The sequence below is a fragment of the Halichoerus grypus genome, chromosome X (genome assembly GCF_964656455.1).
Source record: "Halichoerus grypus chromosome X, mHalGry1.hap1.1, whole genome shotgun sequence".
Taxonomy (NCBI): Eukaryota; Metazoa; Chordata; class Mammalia; order Carnivora; family Phocidae; genus Halichoerus; species Halichoerus grypus.
The window spans coordinates 29,852,661-29,875,380 of record NC_135727.1 but is presented as its reverse complement, the minus strand read 5'-3'; the positions used below and the strand labels follow the sequence as shown (position 1 = coordinate 29,875,380).

Below are 22,720 nucleotides of genomic sequence, written 5' to 3'. Positions count from 1 at the left end.
CCACGAGCTCTCCGGTTTCTGATGCAGATCTCTTGAAACGAAGGGGCTCGAGTCTACGCGGCCATCAAAATACTCACAGGGAGTAAGACAAAAAGAAAACACCTCCTCAGAGTTTGAAAGGCCGTTCTAGCATCCAGAGTAGACACACTGAGCGTAAAAAGATGAACCTCCACGTTGATTTTTTTTTCCAAGCGGACTTTTTAGATACTTTTTAGCCCTCCCCGCCACGTGTAGAGAACCACTCTTCTCGCTGTCAGTCATGTTGAAGTGTTTGCTTCTTTTCAAGGCCCCGTGAGGTGCAGAACTGTGAAGTATAGTCAGTGAAGAAGCTGAGACAAGAATGACGGCTTCTACTGGGAACCCCCTTGCCAGTCCCTCAAATGCAAGTAAGGCCTTTTTTTTTCTTTTTTCTACTTAATTAACAGCCATTAAACGTCTAACAATCAGAAAGTGAAGTCCTATTACTCAGGAGCTATACAGAGGGCCGATGTTCAATGCCATGTGCCACCCACAATGCGCCCTACATAAAAAGGAGTGTGTTGTCATTTGATCCAATGATAGAACATGTGAGCATTAGACTGGGTTATAAGGAATTTAAAGGAATCTGCAGAAAATGGGTTAGGCTCCTTCTCCGCCCCTGCCATATCCCTGAGGTATATCTTGCTCGGAATGGAATGAACTTCGACAATGAGTACAGTACATCAAGGAAAAACAGACACGTGCTGAAAGTCCATTTATTCAGAAGCTCTTACATTTGTTAGATTTCCATATTTTCTTTTCAGTGTTTTCTTGGAATTTTCACAACCACATAGGCCCCCGCATTTGAATTGTCTGTACTAAAGTTTCCTAATGCCTTCTTCCCGGTGGTACTTGGTTAATTTGCAGACCTATGAAATCACAGGATTCCTACTGACAACTCAAGAGACCAGAATTTGAGGAACTTAGATTATACAAATCAATCCAAGCTCTTAAGGCTGAGCACATGGAATAAAAATGAAGTTATCCATAGTGATGTGGATTGTATAATCTTTATTAGCTTTGAACCCACTGGTCTAAAAATCACACATATCAGATTAAACAGGAATACCACAGTATGTTTTATTTTGCAGGTATCGATTAGTTCACTAAATTGATATGTCCAAAACTTTAGGTTGCAGCAAGCATCAGTTCTTCCAAAGAAGCTTAGGTGAAAAACAATCCTTTATATCCGTGAGTTCAAAGTCCTACTGTCTGATCCACTGTTGTACTGACAGAAAAATGAACTCAGTGAGCAAAGCTAATTGAATCCTCAGTTCATAGATTTGGGGCTTCCCATTCTTTATTGGAATTAAAGCAGCTTTTGTTTTAACCCTCCACAAATATTTTGTATTTTAATCTTCATTCTCAAACAAGAATTAAACACGTCTGCTAATTATCTAAGATAAAGCCATGATACCTAATGATGAATTAGTGCTATTAGTCTCCTACCCGGAAGGTAGAAAACTTCTAAGTGAAGCCTTAATTCTGAATGTATCTGAATTTCCAGTTCATATACTTAGCAAGGTCACAAGCTGATTTACATCATCCGGCTTTCCAGACAATCATCTCAAAAATATTCATCGAAATTAAGCCACTGTTCTTTATGGTGCCATCATTTTGACCAAATAACAAATAAGCAATTGTTTTCACAGGAGAACATGTTAAAAGAAAACCTTCTTTCTGTACTTAGCAAATAGAGGCGAGCTTGAATCTGCCAGTCAGAGCTAGAGAGTTCTAAGGGAGATGTAACTGAGCAATCTGACTCTATGCCACATTGGAAAAGATGCTTTCGAGATGAACATATAGAAAAGATAGCAAAGAAAGATCTTGATGAAGTCTCTTCCTTTTTAGCAAAATTTTCTAATTCCAGTTCCTGGCAAAGAGTTCTGGCATCAGTTAAGGGCAACACCACAGCTGCATTGTGCTGAGAGGTAGACTGGGACTTAATCCTTGGATTTAATAGCAAACTAACTTTATTTAAGGTTTAGGCTTCATTTTTTAATCCATGGAACACTTCTGAAGCGAAGGCAGATCTCTGGAGACTTTTGTTTTTAGTTAGAGAGAAAACAGCTTGGTAAAATAAACATCTGCCTTATGCTAATACCAGGTATGCAAAGTAGCCATTTGGGCCCTAGAGAAATACAACACTGTGCTTCCAAATCAAAGGGCAATTCAACAGCCTAGCCAACCAAGCAGGCCCTGGGATGAATGGTCTCTAGTACCTTACTCCAGAAGCCAGAGCCATGAGAGGTCCCTACAGGGATAGAAGTCTCTATCAAGATCAACAAATTTACAGTATAATCCCAGTCCAGCTTTGGCTAGGCAGCCATCTGACTGATGATACTTCAGGGCCCACTAGCCTCTAGAGTTAGCACTTGCTGCTGCAAGAAAAAAGAAATCAATACATTAAAAAATGTCAATCAGAACTTATTCATGTAGGGAGTGGGAGAGTGCAGGAGGCCCACAAAGTATAGAAGTGGTTTTGGGGTTTTTTTTGGTGGAGGATGAATTCACTTTCTGGACAAGTTAAGACTCTAAGAAAAAAAAAAAATCTAAATTATAACCCTAAAAAACCATAACCCATCCTATATCAACACTTAAAAAAAAAGCTGAAGATCTGAATTCATTCTTCAGATAAATATCAAGTCTGAGATAATCAATATATTCCAAACTCCAGGAGGCAAAAGAAAAAAAAGACATCCTTATTAAAATACAGTTGCCACGAATGGTAATGAAGAAAACAGGCAGACTTTTGCTATTAAGCACATATTGTGAAGCCATTTCTTTCTCTCTTTTTTTTTTTTTTAAAGATTTTATTTATTTATTTTGACAGAGAGACACAGCGAGAGAGGGAACACAAGCAGGGGGAGTGGGAGAGGGAGAAGCAGGCTTCCCGCGGAGCCGGGAGCCCGATGTGGGGCTCGATCCCAGGACCCTGGGACCATGACCTGAGCCGAAGGCAGACGCTTAACGACTGAGCCACCCAGGCGCCCCTCTTTCTCTCTTTTTTTTTTTAACAGAAAAATACTAAACAGATTTAAATAATCCTGATCAGGAGGTGAGGAAAGGAAGTCTTATTATGAACCAAATTTTATGCTTGCCACCAATGAAAAGGAATTCATTGTTCTTGAATTTATTTCCCCAAGCAAGTTAAATTCTCTAACAGCTTTGATTTTGTAAATACTGTCAACCAAAGTAGCAAAATACAAGTAGCTGCAACATACAAAATTATTCTTCAGTAGAAATGCTTTCATAATTGAATCCAGAAGCTTAAAATCATTATTTACTAAAAAACATATTCTAAGCCACAATTTTTCTTCCAATTACACTTTAACAAAGGAAGAAAAAAAACAGAAAAAAAAATTGGTCCTAATACATTTTTTTTTTTAAAATAAGAGCTACTCATGCCCAAGTTAGCTAGCAATTCACTGAGGTTAGTCTGCATGTCTTAAACAATCGATTGCACAGCATTTCCTGGCATCTAGCCAATGGAAATGTAACTTCTGATGGCAAAAAAAAAGCGCACTAGATTTAATTGATTACACAGACTGATAACCCGTACGACTTTTCCTTCTTCCAATCATATAGGAGATAAAGACAACAATTATAAGGAAGCCCAAGGCCACACCCACTGCAACAGGAATAAGAAAGTTGAGGTCAGAGTCAGCAGAACATTCTTCAGCTGTTAGAAAAGAACAGAGAGCAAGGAAATTAGTAAGGAAGGCAATTAAGCAGAAACAAGCCAACAAGAAACAAGCATTTCGAAAGTGAATGCACATTAGTCTTTAATAGCGTTACCTCTATGTCCCTATTCCCTCGATATCCACCCAAATATTTCTAAGGAACCGATCCTCCAATATCTCCCATTATTACTTCATCTCAAATCACACCTAATTTCCTCAGTACAAAAAGCAGAAGTTAAAGGGACAAACGAGAAAAGATTTGTGCTCACCTAACACGGGAAGATTTTATGTTTAATTGTCTAATAGCACCGGGGAAAAGAGCAATCATCTACACTTAACAGCCCGCCTGCGTGTTTTCCCGCTCCCTTTCTCCCTTGCCACAATTATCATCAATATATAAATAAGAATTCTGTAGGACTAATAAAATTTAAGTTAAAAAGGGCTTGGGGTCAAGAAAATGCGGTATAATATTTTTTTTCCCCACACGGGCATCAGGTTGTCAGGTTATAAACGTGATTATTTGTAGCTGAGCAGTGGCCTGGAAGAATAATAGAATCCAGTACATCGTAGTCCATTCCGGGACTACCAGGAAGGCGGTGTGTATGTAGAATTTGAGCTTTGGACTCAGACAGAACCGACTTTGAATCTTGACTACTTCCCTAACTAGCTAAACGACTTTGGTCAAGTTATTTAAACTGGGCCTCATGTTCCTCACCTGTAAAAGGGGGATAATCATGCCCGTACTTAAGGTATTTGAGGACTAAATACAATTCTATTTCCAAAGCATCTGACATACATCAGGTGGTCAACCAGTGTTCATTCCCTTCTTTCCTGCCATGTCTGTGATCCCATCCAAGGGTTAGGTTTTGAAGTAGCAAACAGAGATCAAAAGCCAATATTCAGTACTTTCAAAAAATACTTAAAGTTGGCATCGTGTGTTAGTTATTGAAAGTAGTTAGTACAGAAGCTCAAAGTGCCCCCTTCCGATCCCATAATTTCATGTTTAAACTAGTTTTACCAGTGAGTGATTACATTTCCTTGGGACAATTGCTATCAAAGTGCTAATAATGGTGTTGCTGCCCACTAGATAGGTAACCTCAGCGAAGTCACTCCCTTTTCTGTGAAATTATAGGGTTAGAGTCAATAATCTTTATTTCTTTTTTTTTTTTTAAAGATTTTATTTATTTATTTATTTGAGAGAGAGAGAGAGAGAGAAACAGCATGAGAGGGGAGAGGGTCAGAGGGAGAAGCAGGCTCCCCGCTGAGCCGGGAGCCCGATGTGGGACTCGATCCCAGGACTCCGGGACCATGACCTGAGCCGAAGGCAGACGCTTAACCAACTGAGCCACCCAGGCACCCTAGAGTCAATAATCTTTAACGCCCTTTCCAGTATAAGCCTAACGTGATTAACAAGATGTGATATTTGGTGTGATTTATGATTGAGTGATAACTCACACTTTTTCCTCTAATTTTATCTTTTGTTCCTTTTGCACTTTTGTCATTCATTAAAAACACAACACAACACAAAACAAAACAAAAAAGAGTTGCTAAGTTTCCAAGTACATGGATTTCAGTATTGACCATAGCCTTTATTGGAAGGATCCACCATATTTCACGAAAAGCCTTCAGAGACAGACAGATAGCTGGGTACCAAGATACTGTAATCAGTGAGTTACAGAAATTCTGAACAAGCCAATATATACACAGAATGAATTAATATAAGAATCACTTGGATGTGAACGTCTGCTCCAGTCCATTGGTTAAGCTTCCTTCTTATTTGTCTATACATTCAATATCTGAGCTGCACATATGACAAGGAGTATGCTTCAATAGGGGCTGATTATCTAGCTCATTTTCATAACAATAGCTTCTCTCTACCCCCCCCCCCAATCTATGCTCTGCCCCACGGGGGCCTTCTTGAAGAAGCAAGAGCCTAGTTGCTATGCTTCACTGCCTCCCTTCTGAGATTGCTGTTAGCTTACATTTCATAAGTACCAGTCTGATGACAACACTAAATAGATTTTAATGCTCTAGAGATCAACAAGATGAGGTAGAGAAACACAACACAATCTGTCCTAATTAGTTCATAGAATATTTCTATCTTTCAATGCTAATCAGGCATCCAAAGAAGAGAAAAACACACGGGAAAAAAAAAAAGGCAAGTGGTTATATGTGCTTGAATCTTCTCAGTCTTTACTGCTGAAAAAGAAACAATTTTTCTAAAACTCTAATTCTGAAGCCAGTTTAAGTTCTGTTGTGGCCTCTTGGGGCTGTTTTTTACCTAGGGAAAAAATCACAAGCCTGAGATACTGACTTCATCCTTAAATCGAACTCAAAGAAAACAGCAAAACCTAAAAAATCTTGATGGTCCTGAGGACATTCAACTGAAAACCAAGTTTGCGCGTATCTGATGGGCATTTATGTCACATCAATATGTATTAAATGAACTATACGCAAAAGTACTGTGATGAGCTTAAATCAGGATAGTTCTTATACATTAAAACAGAACACTTGTAGTTAAACAATATTTATTAATTCCATTAAGAGACAACTGCATATTTTATTCTTATAATGGCCATGTTAGTAAGTTTAAGGCATCTTAGGTTAGGATCAAAATTTGGCCAAGGCCTCTTAGGATAGACCTCAACACACTGCAGCACACCAATGTGTTTTTAACCAGTTTGTCTTCAGGACCAGTGAACACAGTATTTAATTTTCAGCCGAAAAAAGAGAACAGTTTTTATTCATAGAGACTTATCTCAAAATGCTGGGACTGATTCAAGAATTAACGTTTCGACATATCAATCTTAGAGAGCAACGTGTTTCAAAATGGAGAGGCAAGAAAATCTCATGTGCATGTATTTTTATATCATCGATCAGATTGCAGGTTCTAAAATTGCTCATATCCAGCATGATGGCGCTTGAGACCAATAAAGTAAGCCAGCAACACTAGAATAAGTACTCCTGCCAAGGCTGCTCCCACCACAATGGGCACAAGGAAGTTGTCGTCATCTGCACTGCAGTCTTGAGCTAGATGTGGAGAAAGGACAATTGAGAACAGAAACAATGACACAATTTCCAAGCCGCAAATGTTAATACCCAGCCTTGCCTCTGACACCGCGGTCACCAGGCATGGGCATTCCTTACCAGCGAATGAGAGGTTCCACAAAAGTGATCCTCCGAGGAACCAAACCATACACTTTTAGGTACCCCGCCCCCCCCACCCCCGCAAAACACAGTCATTTTGGCTGAAAGAGAGATTACCAACCGAACACCTACTGCCCAGATTTCTTAAACAGAAGATAATGGATAAATATAACGAATCTTCCCTTGATGATCAGGGGGTGGGCTTTCGGGGGCAAACCGTTATCATGTAGAAGCAGGCACAGTGCCCAGAAGTATTAACGAAATGAACCAAACGGACAGTGACACAAAGCGGACGCGCGAACTCCACGCAAGGCACTCTGGGGTCCTTCGGTGACAAAACGAGAGAAGCCGGCGCAGACGGCATGACTGTTGGTGTCCAGCTGAGTCAGACAAGAAAAGCGGTGGGTCTAATTTCGAAAGGTGCTGTCACGGGCAGGCAACGCGCGAAGTGTCACGGAAGCGTTCCAGAGACACACTCAACTCAGCCTTGTTACACAAGACGTACTTTGAAAGAGGTGACCCTGGAGCTGAGTTGTTAAGGATGAGCAGGAATTAACCGTGCAGGTGATGGGGGAAGGGCATTCCAGGATAGGACACGGCACAGACCAAACTGTCTGGAGGGCAACCGAACAGGCACTTGAGGGGAAATGCAGGTGGGCTGGCAGAGTGGGGACAAATCGTGGCTGGAAAAGAGGCAGGAGAAGTGTACTAGGACCAGCGCACAAAGGCATCGTAGGCTCTAGGTGCTTCCGCCTTACACTGATGGAAGGAAAAAAGAGTACGGTGGGATTTTAGGCAGGATATTTGTTGTGGAAGTCATGCCAACCGGAGACTGGCAGCGAGGAGGCGCCTCTATTGCTAGAGGCCAGAAGACCAATAATATGGTCCTGACCTGGGTGAATGAAGCATAGCTGCAGAAAGGGACAGACTAGAGATCCAACGAGAAGGCAGAACTGACCTGATGGATATTGGGGGCATGGTGGGAGGTAATAAAATGGCTCCCAATTCCCCACTTGAGTGATTATGTAGATCCCGGTGCCATTCATCCCGACAGGGAATACAGGAGGGAGAATGTATGCATTCAGTTTTGTTGGTAGTTATTTGTGTGTGTGTGTGTGTGTGTGTGTGTGTGTGAGAGAGAGAGAGAGAGAGAGAGAGAGAGAGAGTGAAGGGTGGGGAGGGATACGTGGAAGAGGGAGACGTTCAGTTTTGGATCTTCTGGGTTTCAGATGCCTGTGTCCCAACCAAGTGGTAGTACAAAATGATGAACCTAAGTGGTAGTAAAAACCAGGGACACGTTTGTTTCTCAGCAAGGGCAAATGGAATCTAAAAAGGATCAGAGACAAAACCTTGGGAACACTCAGATTTGAGGAATAAAGGAGCAAGAAAAAGAAAAAGGCAAGTAGACAACGGCGCCACAGAAGCCAAGGAAGGTGCCAGTTTTGATTGGCAATGGGAGAAGAGTGAGAACTATTAGAGAAACCTATCGGATCCAGTGATATGGAGGGTGTTGGCTGTGAGGCAAATCGCTGCTGGTTTAGGAGCAAATGGGAAGTGATCGGTTAGGAGATCAAGAACTTGGGACGGGGAACATTCAGTGGTCATTCTGAGAAGTTTAGAAGAAGAGAGGGCACGAGGGAGGGAGTCAGAAGGCCAACAACAGGGTCAAGAAAGGGTATCTTCGGGGTTGAAGAGACTTAAATGTGTTTGTAGAATGACGACAAGAGCCGCGAACAATGGACTGAAGCCAACAGTACGAGGTCTCCCGGGAGGTAGGTGAAATAGGATTCCAGAAGCCCGGACAGGGAAAAGCAAAGCCAGGGAGAGTGGAGAGGAGGAAGGGATGGTGCCTGCAGATGGAGGTCCATTTGCAGAGGGAAGGCAGCTGGGATGTTGAACCACCACTTCTGTTTTCCATTTCCTTGCCTCTTATTGCCCTAGTTCGCCTCCTAGCTCGCAATCTACCAGGGATGGAAAAATCAGATAATTACGCTTATTAGAATTGTGTCGAAGTAAGAATGAATAGGCTGCCAGGCAATTCTGATTGTGCCCGCATTTAAGAAATGTGCCAGGCTTTTGCTAGCCTCTGGGGCAATAAATGGGAACAAGATGCAATCCTGGAGTTTATGGACTTTATGATATCGGCTTTGGCTGCCAGCTCAGTGAGCTTTTTTACTTGCTTCTTGGTTCTGTTAGAAATCCAGATAGCTGAGATTGCTAGATGTGACCTGGGAATACTTGGTGTTAAGAGCACCCAGTTAACTGACTCCTCCCCTTCAGTTTCCCAAATTACCACCTGCCACATCAACTATTAGGTGACACGAACCAAAAAGTATTATGCCTTGGATTTAATATAACTTGGTTTTTAAAAAATTCATTAGTAGATTAATTTCTTATTCTGGCAACAGATTCACAGTCCTCTCTTTCCCAAATTGGGTATTTGACCTAGTACTGAAACGACTTTCATAAATACTGCCAATAAGGCTTTCATGTAAGACAAATATTCCCAGAGTAGATCAAAAAGGCAATTCCACTAATACAAAGATCTTTCTAGATGCTGTCACTTACTTAAAATGCTCTCAATTAGTATGTGAAGTATTAATTTATAATAACTATTGATTTTATGAATTCAACCTTTAAAAATTCTTTAGGTAATGGGAAGACATTTTGGAAAACAGTAATTTTAATAGGATCACATCCTGAGGAAAAGAAAATCTCATTCTGTAAGTCATTTTGACCTGATTTATTTGCATAATGTACACTGGAAACCATACTGAAAATATCTGGGGGGAAGGAAGAGTGTATTTGTGGAAGAACTTAATGATTAATTACAGAAGCAGTGAAGATTTTTTAAGAAAAACGTTTCGTGGCCATTGAAATTTCAATGAAAAGTTTCATGTAGATTAAAAATACTGTTAATCCTCATTTTTCTGATAGCTCAGAAATTTTCCAGATACAATTTTCAGTGTGAGTTGGAAAGCTGAGATATACAGTTGTAATAAGAATTCATCTTAAAAACCAATTGTGTCAAAATTTCTCTTTGGAAGAATCACCATTAAGAATCATAGTCTTGGGGCGCCTGGGTGGCTCAGTCGTTAAGCGTCTGCCTTCAGCTCAGGTCATGATCCCAGGGTCCTGGGATCGAGCCCCACATCGGGCTCCCTGCTCCGCAGGAAGCCTGCTTCTCCCTCTCTCTCTCCCCCTGCTTGTGTTCCCTCTCTCGCTGTGTCTCTCTCTGTCAAATAAATAAATAAAATTAAAAAAAAAATAAATAAAAATAAAAAGAATCATAGTCTTGGGGTGCCTGGGTGGCTCAGTCGTTAAGCGTCTGCCTTCGGCTCAGGTCATGGTCCCAGGGTCCTGGGATCGAGCCCCGTACTGGGCTCCCTGCTCTGCAGGGAGCCTGCTTCTCCCTCTGCCTCTTCCCTCTGCTTGTGCTCTCTTTCCCTCTCTCTCAAATAAATAAAATCTTAAAAAAAAAAATCATAGTCTCACGTGACATCTTATTATATACCTTTTAGATCTACAGTCAAACTGAAGTACATCACATGAATGTGAAGATCACGAAGCTACTCAGTATTACCCAAACATGTCTCCACTAGTTTCAAAAACAAGGTATGGTAAATTACTGATGGAGAAAGTTAGTTCCCAGAGTAAAAGAGATGGGTGGGAGAGAGATGAGCCCAAGACAATATAACCTTACCTACTTAAAGACATAAGGATGAAATGCTATAATCTTAAAAATATCTGAGTCTTACAAGAATTCCTCCTGAAACGTGCAAGCAACTTCAGCTGGTACACTTTATACTGTATATAAAGTATATGTTCTTGACTGTAACGAGTGGCTTATCAGATTCCTTCTAAAAATACTCAAATTGTCATTGAAATAGAAATTATCACTCACAGAAAATAAGAGTAACAGGATTTTAAAGCCCTCGGCCCCCAGATGAAGAAGCTGAGACCCCAGGAGTAAGCAGCTTGGCCAAAGTCACATGGCAGCTAGCTGCGGAGCTGGGAGTTGTGACGATTAACTGGTGGTCACACAGCTTAAGTAGGTAAGCCAGAGGAAAGTTACTAGCCAGGTTGCCAAGTTTTTGTGTGTGGGAAGCTATGGGGAAATTGGAAGGTTCGAGGATTTTAGGGTGATCTGAGAGAGTGACTGCACACAATCCTATTTAGGTTCAGACCAATAGCTGGGTACGGCTGCAATGTACAGCTGCCACGGGTTCCTACCGAGTATCAGCCCCAACTTAGAGGGGCGGAGAAAAGTGAACAGAGAGATAGTCTCAAGCTTTTCCCATGAAATACATATTCTAGATCACTGGTTCCCTGATTGGCTACCCACCAGACCCCACTGGGGAGCTTACACACCCACACATGCGCATGCGTGCACACACACGCGCACACACTCGCAGGCACAAGCGTGCACGCACACACATGCCCAGACCTGCTAAGTGAAATCCTCTAGGAATGGGGCCCCGCATGTGCATTCTTCTAACGAGCTTCCCAAGTGATTCTCACTCCGTAGCCAGCCCAGCATCAGTACAGACCTATCTATGTATGGGACCACTCTTCCAGATGGTAATACACAGAATGTTCTGGAAATAATTTAGTTCCACTTCTAAGCTTTTCTAAAGTTCTCCCTTTTGGAAGAAATTGTCATTATATAGCATACAAAATTTTCACTTTAACCAACGGGAAAAAATGTGAGCAAATTTCCTTAAGAAATAAAAGAATCTTTATTGTTTGTTTTAGAAGCAGTATGTTGAGCAAATGGACAGGCAAATATCTAAAGAGAAACACCATACATCGACTAGTGGTTTAAACATTTGAGAAAAAGAAAACACATGAAAAGTATTTACATGGACCAGTTTCTTTATACAAATGCTAAAACGTGAAAAACACCCAGAACCAAATAGCAATGTTAGACCATCAAAGTGTAAACCCAGTAAAACGAACAAAACTACAAAAGGTACAAAGAACATGTGGCTATAGGAAATAATAGCGTAAATAAGAGTATATAAACTGGTCCATGTAAAATACAAAAATATTCAATGAAGTCAGATTTTCTATAAAACAGTGCTAATTAGAGGTATTTTAATAGGAATTAGGTATATAATCTAAATGTAAAAACTTTTAGAAACATTAACAGCATTAAGCTCGTGCCACCCACTTGTGCTTCCAATTTTTATTTTCAAAATAAAAAAAAGCTGCTTTGTTTTGACTCACGAGAAGTATCTAATGTCTATTTTCTTATAAGCATTATCCATTCATATAAGGTTAACAATCCTACACTAGAACACTATTTAAGTAAAAAATAAGTTTTAAAAATCGGATTTATATTTAGTCCTCCAAAAGTGCCTTAAGCTGGTAATGCAGCTCAGTGTAGCTGGAAGGAAGAGGCTGGTCAAGAATCTGATTCTGAGCCAGTAAGAGTTTCAGGCTACTCTAAGCAGAGGGCAAATTTAAGTGGGAGAAAATATTTACCACTCCAATATAACTCAAAAGATACTTACAGACATCCACATGCTAACAGGCAATTGCCTGTGTGTGTGCGTGGTGTGTAGAGCTAGACTACCGAATTAGTTCAACATCGATAAGAGTTTGGAACCCAGATGTCCCATTTTCTAGTGAATATGGGGGCACGTCATCTCCCACCCCAAAAACACAAGAACCTTACATATATGGCTGCATACTAACAACTCTTTAATATTTACTCAGCCATTCCAATACCAAAAAAAAAAAAAAAAAAAAGATCTGGAAGCAGCGAGAAATTCTTGACGTGTTAACTATCAAGCTGAAATGTTTTGCTTTCTCATATAAACATTAGGTGGTGCACGGTAAATGGACAATTGGTGCATCTCCTCAGAGCACAAAACCGAACACAAAGTACATGAATTAATAATGATTCTACCATAATGAACAATAATAACGTTAAGTTTTGATTAGCACAGAACTATTTAAATGTGAAAGCCAAATTAGTAAATGTTGTAAATATCAATGCAAGCCGGAAACAAAGAACAACTTTTTAATGGACTAAGAGAAGACCAAGACTTTTGGGTTAGGTGCAAGTTACTTGCTAAGTCTAAGTGCACTTCTTTATCTGGGTTCTAGGACATCCTGGCATTTCTTAAGAAAGAGAAAAGGAAAGGAGAGAAAAGGAAGAGAAAGGAAAGGAAAGAAAAAGAAAGAAAAGAAAAAGAAAAAAAAAAAACAAGAAAAGAACATAACATACTACCACCAACAAGGATACTGCAAAGCTAAAGAGAAACTACATTCATTTTAGCAGTGTACGCACAGGCCAATTTACAGGTAACAAAGGACTAGTGCCCCAAATTGGCACGGCCTAGCAATTATCTCTAAAGCACCTAGAAAATGGATTGAAATGCCCAGCTGGAATAGTCTTGTGTCTTGCCATTTAAAAGACTGAAAAATCCAGTTTTTTTTAAAAGGATTAAACAAGAAGATTAACACCTATTCCAAAATGTATACAGCTTTTGTACCTTTTGTCATTACAGCCGCATTAAATACAAGTATATTCAAAAGGCATTAGAAAAGCATTCATTGCTAAGAACATAATACTAGACTCTGTTCAAATCTACTGGCATATCTCTCATAGTTCAAATATGCAGCAATGCCAAAGTAGCTAAGTTAAACTGCAAACAAAATCACAAAAAAGTACAAAGGGAGCAAGTACAAATCCACTGTAGGATGCACGGTCTCAATTTTGACTACATGCAGGAAAAAAAAAAATCTCTTTTTGAAAACTGTTTTTCCTAAACTGTATATTTCTAGTCAGAATACATAAAGTGAAAACACTGAAATACTAATTCAAGATAATAGAATAGAACCAGTAATCAGGTGATTTTACACATGCTTTTTGCCGTAGAAGTAACAGTTTTAAAATTCCTTGGTTGGGGAAACCAAAATCATGTGACTAAGCTGTAGTTTATAGTTTTTAGGGTGTTTTTATTTATGTAAGTTTGAAATCCCCCACACCATCCATTCTAAAATCAGAATTACAACTAAGTATACCTGAAATTGAACAGTATTGCATGTTGGAACTTGTACTTGCTTTATTATTTTGTAACACAGATCACATATGGATTAGTATTACAGAGTCTGGTATCCGGCATAGCTTTTTCTTCTGCCAATTAGGTAAGCAATCACTATAACGATAATCAAGCCTGAAAGACCAGCACCAACTATAATTGGTATTAGAATGGTGTCATCATCCAGCGAACACTCCTGGGCTGTAGGTGAGAAAAAGTGTGTAACATATAATGAGTATAATCAAAAATGAATGTCCCAAAGTAAAAGATGTTGATTCAAAAGTCAGAAATGCTCTTACAAAATCAACTTTAAGTAATAAAGACAGGTATATTTTAATGATAAAGCTACAGAAAATTATGGATTGCTCTAGAATTAAAATCCTAAAACGTATTGGCCTTTTCTTTTGTGTGTGTATGTATATTCATATGTATGAATACATACATACTCATTTATACCTATGAGTAAGCACATATATATGTGTATGTGTTTCATATTCCAAGTCCTTTCTAAAATAGAGGAATGAAGAGGAGCACCTGGGTGGCTCAGTCAGTTAAGCATCTAACTCTTGGTTTTGGCTCCAGTCATGTCTCAGGGTCCTGAGGTGGAGCCCTGCATCGGGCTCCACGCTCAGCACAGAGTCTGCTTGAGATTCTTTCCTTCTCCCTCTGCCCCTCCCCCAGCTTACGTGCACGCTCTCTCTCTCTCAAATATTTTATTTATTTATTTATTTATTGGAGAGAGACCGAGATAGCGACAGAGAGCACAAGGTGAGGAGGAGAGGGAGAAGCAGGCTCCCGGCTGTGCAGGGAGCCCAAGCTAGAGCTCGATCCCGGGATTATGACCTGAGCCGAAGGCAGACACTTAACTGACTGAGCCACCCAGGCGCCCCAATAAATAAATAAAATCTTTTTTTAAAAAAAGAAAAGAAATGAAGAGAGCTAATTCTAACCCATCTCTACATAGCCAGATTAGCCTCTTAGTGCTAGAGTGAATGTCTTTTGGGAAACTGAGAACAGATCAGAAAGGTTTAATCATGGGATTAGAACCACGCTGGCTCTGGAATCTTTCAGAGCAGAGAGCAAACTATAGCCTGGAGGCCAAATCTGGCCCAAGAGCTAAAACTGGCTTTTCCACATTTTTAAATGGCCAAAAAAAAAAAAAAAAAAAAACCACACCCAAAAAACAACAGAAATTTTGTGACACATGAGCATTATATGAAATTCAAATCTCAGTATCCATAAATCAAGTTCTATTAGAACCCAGCCACACTCATTTATTTATTGCCTATGGCCGTTTTCGTGCTACAACAGGACAGCTGAATAGTGGTGACAGAGCCCATGTGGTCTCCAAACCTAAAACACTTACTGCCCGTGCCTTACAAACAAACTCTGCGCATCCCTGACCTAGAGTATATGATCCTAGTGGCTGCAGAAGTCAAGAAGCTGGGACCTCTTACTGATGTGCGTGTGTTTACTACATTTATTAACCTGGCCAGGGCTAGCAGCCCACAGGAGGCTAGCTTTTCTATTTCCAGAGAGTAGTCTGATCCAGTAAAATCCATTCAACACTCTTTGACCTGACTGTAAGCTTACTTCCTCCTCCTGCACGGTCAAGTATTAGCAGTGCGTTGTATCTATAGGTACCCACAGTCAAGAACCTAGCTCCACAAACAGATTACACGTTCACTGCCAGTATTCAATGTTGTGTATTCCTTTGGGTACCATTTTTAATTCGACATACACAAAAACCAAAGTTTCAAATTCGGGAAAGAATGCAGCTCATCGCTATTACAGCTGACTAGATAGATGAACAGACTCGAGCTGGTATCACGCCGCAAATGATTTTCAATTCTAAACACCAATCTGGACCTAAAATTAGGGTAATAATGGAGGGGAGCTAGATAAAGACTCAAAAATAAAACTATAAAAAGGATCAAAATAATTGTAGTACATAAGCAATACTGACAAAAGGGAAAACAAATTCTTGAGAAAAATTTCTAAGTGTGATGAACCTTTCCAGGCGTGAGAATGGTAGGGTGAGGATCCCAACTTATTCTGGCCTAACCAAGTCAGGCTGGTGACCGGCACCAGCGCAAAGGCAGCTGAGTGGCTCAGGGCACAGTCACTTTTAAACACAGCTGCCACATTTCCTTCTAAACCATAGAATTAACTGTTAAAAAGGATGTGGATGGTCTGAATAGCTCTGCTCAGCAGAGCTGTGATCCACAAACCCCCAATTTTAAGTAATCAGTTTTAAAGGACAAGTCAATTAAGGAATTTTATGGACTTTTTTTTGCCTCCGTGCAAATTTTAAGCTTGTAATGCCAAATGCATCTTTCATATTCGTATAAACGCACTGCCATGAGCCCTCCACAAAAGGTTTCGTTAAAAATCTGATAAATACCACCATCAGCCCCGAGCAGATCTTCCAAAAAGCCTCATGCACACTGGCATATGCAATTAAAACGCTCCAAATCACTTCAGCTGGCCAAAACACTGTCCATGGTATTTGAGGCTTTGCCTAACCGTAATCTTCTGTCTTAACAAAATAAGACCAAATTGCTTTTATTTGTGTATGAAAATATTTCCAACGAGAAGATGGCCCCAAGAAAACAGATCCCAGATGCTCAAAGCTGCCATCCTTCCCACAAACTAAAACCTAGCAGGGAGTATCTATACCTTAAGCAAAGCTCACTGAATGCTTCCATCAGTTTTGAGTTTTAAGAACTTGGTTGCAAGTGGGTTTCAGATCCACACACAAAGAAATCTACTTTGAGCAAAATGATGGGCCAAATACAGAGTTCACAGAACTTGCTCAAGGCCATGCGAACTCTCCAACAGAGTCACAAGAGGTGAATTCATATTTCTCTATTTCAGTGCTTAAATTTCCATGAGTCAAAGGAAAAGCCACCTATTAGTCAACATAAGAACATAAATTATTGATAAAACTTGCTCGGTTCTTACCTGTAGAATATTTTCCTTCCATCACATTGAAAGGCTGAACCCTTAGATCAAAGGTATTTATCTGAAATGCTCCAGACACTGAAACAGTCTGCTCTTTGTTGCACATATAAGAACTTCCCAGGGGGGCATCCCAGTAGCTCAGATTGTTATTTGCGATGCTGAAAACTTTAAAGAAAACAAACATGTTAGGAGCTTTTTTTTTGTTTTAAGTAGGCTCTACACCCAACATGGGGCTCGAACTTTCGACCCAGAGATCAAGAGTCGCATGTTCTACCGACTGAGCCAGCCAGGGGCCTCTGTTAGTAACTTCTTATTCTATCAACGTAAGAAATGGGACAGTCCTCAGAATTTTTCAGTGAAGTATGGGAGCCTGGGGTACAGGGTCTACCAAAAAAAAGCAATTCTTAGGATCACTAAGTTTCCTATCTTCCTATAGATGTTTCTGTGGTCTAAAAATCAGTCACATCCTTAACTATTATCCACCCTACTTGAAAACGAGGGAGACTGAAAAGATAAAAACACTATAGTTCTCAGTTACTGATTTTCAGTTGTGGTCAAGGTATAATTTTCACGTAGATTCTTCTGTTCCATTAAATAAAAGGCACTATTTGGTAACAAAACAACTATGGTTTCTATTCCTTCAGTGTAACCTACTCTTTTCCCCAAGGCCAATGCTTTGCTTACCAGAGCCATTAACCAAGTACATGCTGACATTCACTTCCTTCAGATAGAATCGGTTTTCATTTTTCTGTTAGAAAAAGAGCTTCCAGTTAATCAACACATCACACCTGTCTAAAGGTACAGTTAATATCTACAGATGAAAAGCAATCTAATCCTATTACCCAGAAGATAAAACCATGGCTTAGACCCGGACCAACAGAATAAACTGCAGCTAAGGAAAATGTGACAGAATCCTTTTTCCTCTGCATTTTGTTTCCAATTTTTGGACCAACGGTGTAGTCACGTGGTTCTTCAACACTCAACAATTCGTTCCCTCATTTTATTCCTCCTGTCACTTGCTAAGCCCCCACCTCCTCTAGCTTGGATCATGACAGTCTCTCAACTGGGCTCCCTCCCCGCCTTTCAGCCTCTCCAGCTGGGAGCTTTCCTTTGCCACTATTATCTTTGTGAAGCACGCATCTATCAGCCAGTCATTCTAATTACGTTAATGCTTAGCATGTACAAGGCAACCTATCTAAGTACTCCAGGTAGCTAGCCGAATGAACCGGGCTTGGATCCTGCCCCCACCGTGTCTGCAATCTGCCAGGGAAGAGAAGACAAATACATAAAGAAATAACCATATTGCAAAAAAGACAGCGATAAATTATAAAAATTAAAAAGAGATAGATGACTTCTAAGTAGGGGAGAAGCAGAGCGATACGAGCTTAGGGATGCGCCTTTTGAACTGGGCCGAATTCAATGAGGAAACAAGCAGAAAAGGGTATTCAGGAAGGCAAGCGCATGAGTAAAGGTAGCCAGAAAATAAGCACCATCACAAGTACGCCAGCATTTGAAAACTTAGTGCCAAGCGATGTTCTTAAAACTTCACATGTGAGGGCACCTGGGTGGCTCAGTCGGTGAAGCCTCTGCCTTCGGCTCAGGTCATGATCCCAGGGTCCTGGGATCGAGCCCCGCATCGGGCTCCCTGCTCAGTGGGGAGTCTGCTTCTCCCTCTCCCTCTGCCTGCCTCTCTCTGTCAAATAAATAAATAAAATCTTCAAAAATTTTTTACAGGTGAGGTGTCACTGAATAATCTAACACTCCATTCTGGGATGGGGTGCTCGAAGTATGGCGATGTTATGTGATTTTCCCCAAGGCCATGTGGTTAGTGGCCAGTGAGGCGGGATTTGAACCCCGGAAGTCTGGCTGCAGAGCCGAGGCGCTGGCTGCTACCGCGCTCTCCGACCTCACAGAACACAGGCCTCATGAGAAGGGAAAGGAGGAGACACAGAGCCGGATATGCAGGTTATGCAGGTTCCGTTGCATGGCGGCGGGGGGGGGGGGGGGGGGGGGCAGGGTGGGGGAGAGACTTGAACTACCCTGCCATGGAAGTTAGAGGTTAGTTAGAGGTTACCTTGTTGGTAAAACAGAACCGCTGAAGCTTTCTGAGGAGGAGCTGTGCTTCCAGAAGATTAAGCGGATGCAGAAGAATACCAAGGGAGGAGAGGAAGAAGGACTAGCTGGGAGGCTGGGAGGTAAGAGGTCATGCAGGCTGGACTCAGGGCAGAGGCCGTGGGGAACAAAAATGGAGGGGACAGATGTAGAGAAATGTCAGGAGGAAGCACAAAGGACTTGACCACCTCATTACACCTCTCCTCGCCTTAGGCTATGTCTCGCCTTGGCATTCAAGGCTCCCCACGATTTGTCCCACCTACTTTCCCATGCCTGTCTTTCCCTCAACATGCCACGTGCCTCATTCTCCCAGCTGGTCTTGATCGCGTTCCTTTTTCCAGAAATAACGTGTACTTTTCCGCTTATTCCCCTTATCTCCATGTGTACAAACCTGACCCATCCTTGAAGGTCCAGCTCAAATGTCATCTCTTCTGTGAAACCCTGCTGACTCTCCTACACCCAGAATTAACCACTGCCCCTCTATACTCTCAGAGACTTTGTATTTTCTCCTGGCCTATCACTCATCCCACCCGGAATGCACCTTCCAATGGTGCTCTAATTGCCCACAGAATCCAGTTCAAAAGCCTTAGTGTAGTATTCAAGGCCTTCCACAAAAACGGTCATTTGTATATTTTTATCTTTACCACTAAACTGTGGGCTCCTTATTAATAGAGGCCTTCTTCTTTGAATCCCACCATGGCATCCTGTACTCAACACACTCGAATTCAATAAATTCTCCTTCAAAGTGTCTATCATGACAGGGTTGAAGATGGGCCCCAGTGAAGTCTGGTGATATTACAGGTGTTTCTTGATTTTTCGAAGTGCCTATAGCATGGTTAAAATGTCACTATTTTTTTTTATTTTCTTAAAAAGATTTTATTTATTTGAGATAAAGAGGCAGAGATAAAGAGAGAGAGCACAAGTGGGAAGGAGAGTCATGATCTCAGGGTCCTAGGATGGAGCCCCACATCGCGTCGGGCTCCCTGCTCAGTGGGGAGCCTGCTTCTCCTTCTCCCTCTGCCTGCCGCTCCCCCTGCTTGTGCTCTCTCTCTGTCAAATAAGTAAATAAAATCTTTAAAAAAAATAGTCTGTTGGGCAAATTAGATATTATAATTATTAAATATTTCCCCGTAAGAGTTAGAAGAAACCATGTTCCTTTTAGGACCCGACCACAGCTAGAAAGATCAAACTCAATCACTCCAAAGGGAAGGAACCTAAAATACTACTTTATTCATTCTTACTGATAGTATAATCCCTATGAGATAACTTTAAAAGAGAATACGTCTGGGGAAGCCTGCTTTACCGCATCGAAGAGGACGAGCCTGACCAGACCTTTTTAATACTAATCCTCTGGTCACATGTGTACTGTAACAGAGGAATGATTTCAATGCTGGTAAAGGGAAGATTTTTATAAACCTCTCTAAGATATAATTGCCTGATACAATCCTCAATTACTCTGTGTATATTCCATAGAGAAAAAGGGCTTTAGACTAAAGATACCAAGTTTGGACTTGAAACAAACACCACACATCTAATTTTTTTTATATATCAGATGTTGAGAGTATTTCCCCATCCCTAGATATTGTAATCTTATTTAAAAGCAGAACTGGTTTTTAATCTACCTATACAATAACCCTTAGTTTGAGAACTACCGGCGGCTTAAATTTTCCCTCATTGATGGCTGTCCCCTCTTTCCCATTCCCATTTGCCAGAACACGTACACACACACACACACACACCCCAAAAATTATGAGGGTAATAACTGCTTCTGAGAAGGTAGAAATGAAAGTCCTCGGTGATGAATTTATGCTAGCAAGAAGCAGAGCACATATGCTTAACCTGGAATCTTCTCTTTAGGGTTCAGCCCTTCATACAAGCATGAACAACAAAAATCCGAATGCTACCATTATACGCTATCTTGATTTAATGAATTTATGCATGTTAAGTACTTACACAGAGTCTTGTAGATGGCAAGTACTCGATAAATGTTAGCTATTATTGTTACTGATACTATGACAAACAGTATAGCCTCCCAAAAACCTAAAATATTAGAGTAAACAAACACGAGTTTTCCAACCAATAATAGAGAAACATATTATGGAAATTACTTTTTATCTTTTGCAATATATAATATATAAATATATATACTTTTATTATTAAATATTTCTGTATCGGATAGATTAGAGAGGTTTTTGTTTTTGTTTTTTTGAAGTGGGTTAATTCCTGCCCCTACCGTGAAGTCTATATAATGGCCGAATAGTCGCTTTTGGTGAACATGAATATTAAGAATCCAGCCCACAGACCACTGAGGTGACTATGAGGGATTAAGAGGGGTCGATGGACGACACTTTATAACTCAGTAGTGCTGAAACGGAAAACAGAGCTAAATCCCCACCCCTACACACACACATAGCTATTCAGACTTTCAGATGTGTTTCTAAGAAGACGCACTTAATCTCGGAGAAATCTGTTACTCACCACGGCGAAGACAAAGTCAAGATACTTGATGTTGCTGCAGTTCAGCCTAAGCAGGGCAGTCTGAGGCTGACAGCTGCCGGTGAAGTCAGTCGTATTGGGGTTGATGTTAATAACCGAAACAACCTGTCGGGGAAGAGAGAGAAAGGTACAGCTTAACCGTACGTGTCCACAGCAAAAACCTTATACTCTAATGAGCAACTTCAGTGGAGAACAAAAAATCCTTTTGTCTGCATACTTAAGGTTATGGTGTCTTACTTTGAAACAAAGTTGGCCCAGGCCCTCAAGCTATGACTCAGACAACTTAAAAAAAGAAAGAAAAAGAAAAGAAAAACAAGAGGGAAGCTTCCTCTGTAATCAGCCAAATGAAAAGACACATTTTGGGCACCTGGGTGGCTCAGTCGTGAAGCGTCTGCCTTCAGCTCAGGTCATGATCCCAGCGTCCTGGGATCGAGCCCTACATCGGGCTCCCTGCTCCGTGGGAAGCCTGCTTCTCCCTCTCCCACTCCCCCTGCTTGTGTTCCTGCTCTCGCTGTGTCTCTCTCTGTGTCAAATAAATAAATAAAATCTTTAAAAAAAAGAAAAGACACATTTTATGGAGCACAAGAGCCATCTGTCTGGCTTATTGAAGTCGCAAGACTCTGGAAGTGGGATCTGCCCGTCGGCACGCCCCCTGGAGGCTCAGTGGAACACTGCAACCACAAGTGCCGCCCCGGACTGGAGCCCTGAGCGCATCCGAGTCATCGCGGGGAAACAGCGGCACTTTGCCAAACATCAACCTACACTGCATTTCAGATACAAATGTGAAGGAGTTATATTTTAAACGGACTGAAATAAAAATCACCTGTGTGTACTCTGATCTACTAATGGTAAATAGAATCTAAACCCCAAAGAGTCCCTGAAACGGCTAGGTTTCCTGCTGGCCAAGACAACCCCTTGACAGGGACATTAACTCTTCCTGGTTACAGTAACTCCAAATTTATCAGACCTCAACAAGTCAACATCAAATCTCCATTTAAAAGGGGCACCCGGGTGGCCACTCGGTCGGTGACGCGTCTGGTCTGCCTTCTCCCTTCGGCTCAGGTCATGATCATGATCCCGGGGGTGCCGGGATCGAGCCCCATGTCAGCTCCCTGCTCAGCGGGGAGCCTGCTTCTCCCTCTGCCTCTTCCCCTGCTCGTGCTCTTTCTCTCTCTCAAATAAATATTTAAAAATCTTTAAAACAGGGCCACCTGGGTGGCTCAGTCGTTAAGCGTCTGCCTTCGGCTC

The 22,720-nt window shown here is 41.2% G+C and overlaps 1 protein-coding gene across 3 annotated transcripts in view; it reads right to left on the bottom strand.

The window, feature by feature from the left end:
• Positions 1–720: 720 nt before the first annotated feature.
• Positions 721–22,720, bottom strand: part of LOC118520735 (lysosome-associated membrane glycoprotein 2) — a 39,614-nt gene continuing 17,614 nt past the window's right edge. Inside the window, exons 6-9 of one of the 3 annotated variants that reach the window (XM_078064147.1) lie at positions 21,455–21,577; positions 17,549–17,612; positions 16,865–17,029; positions 721–3,700 (exon numbers count right to left, since the gene is read on the bottom strand). In XM_078064147.1, the coding sequence (XP_077920273.1) occupies positions 3,558–3,700; positions 16,865–17,029; positions 17,549–17,612; positions 21,455–21,577 (495 nt within the window). In that variant the 3' untranslated portion in view covers positions 721–3,557. Of the gene's footprint in view, positions 3,701–5,249; positions 6,732–11,563; positions 14,108–16,864; positions 17,030–17,548; positions 17,613–21,454; positions 21,578–22,720 lie in introns of those variants that run through there. The other 2 variants (XM_078064148.1, XM_078064149.1) reach the window with 2 other exon arrangements.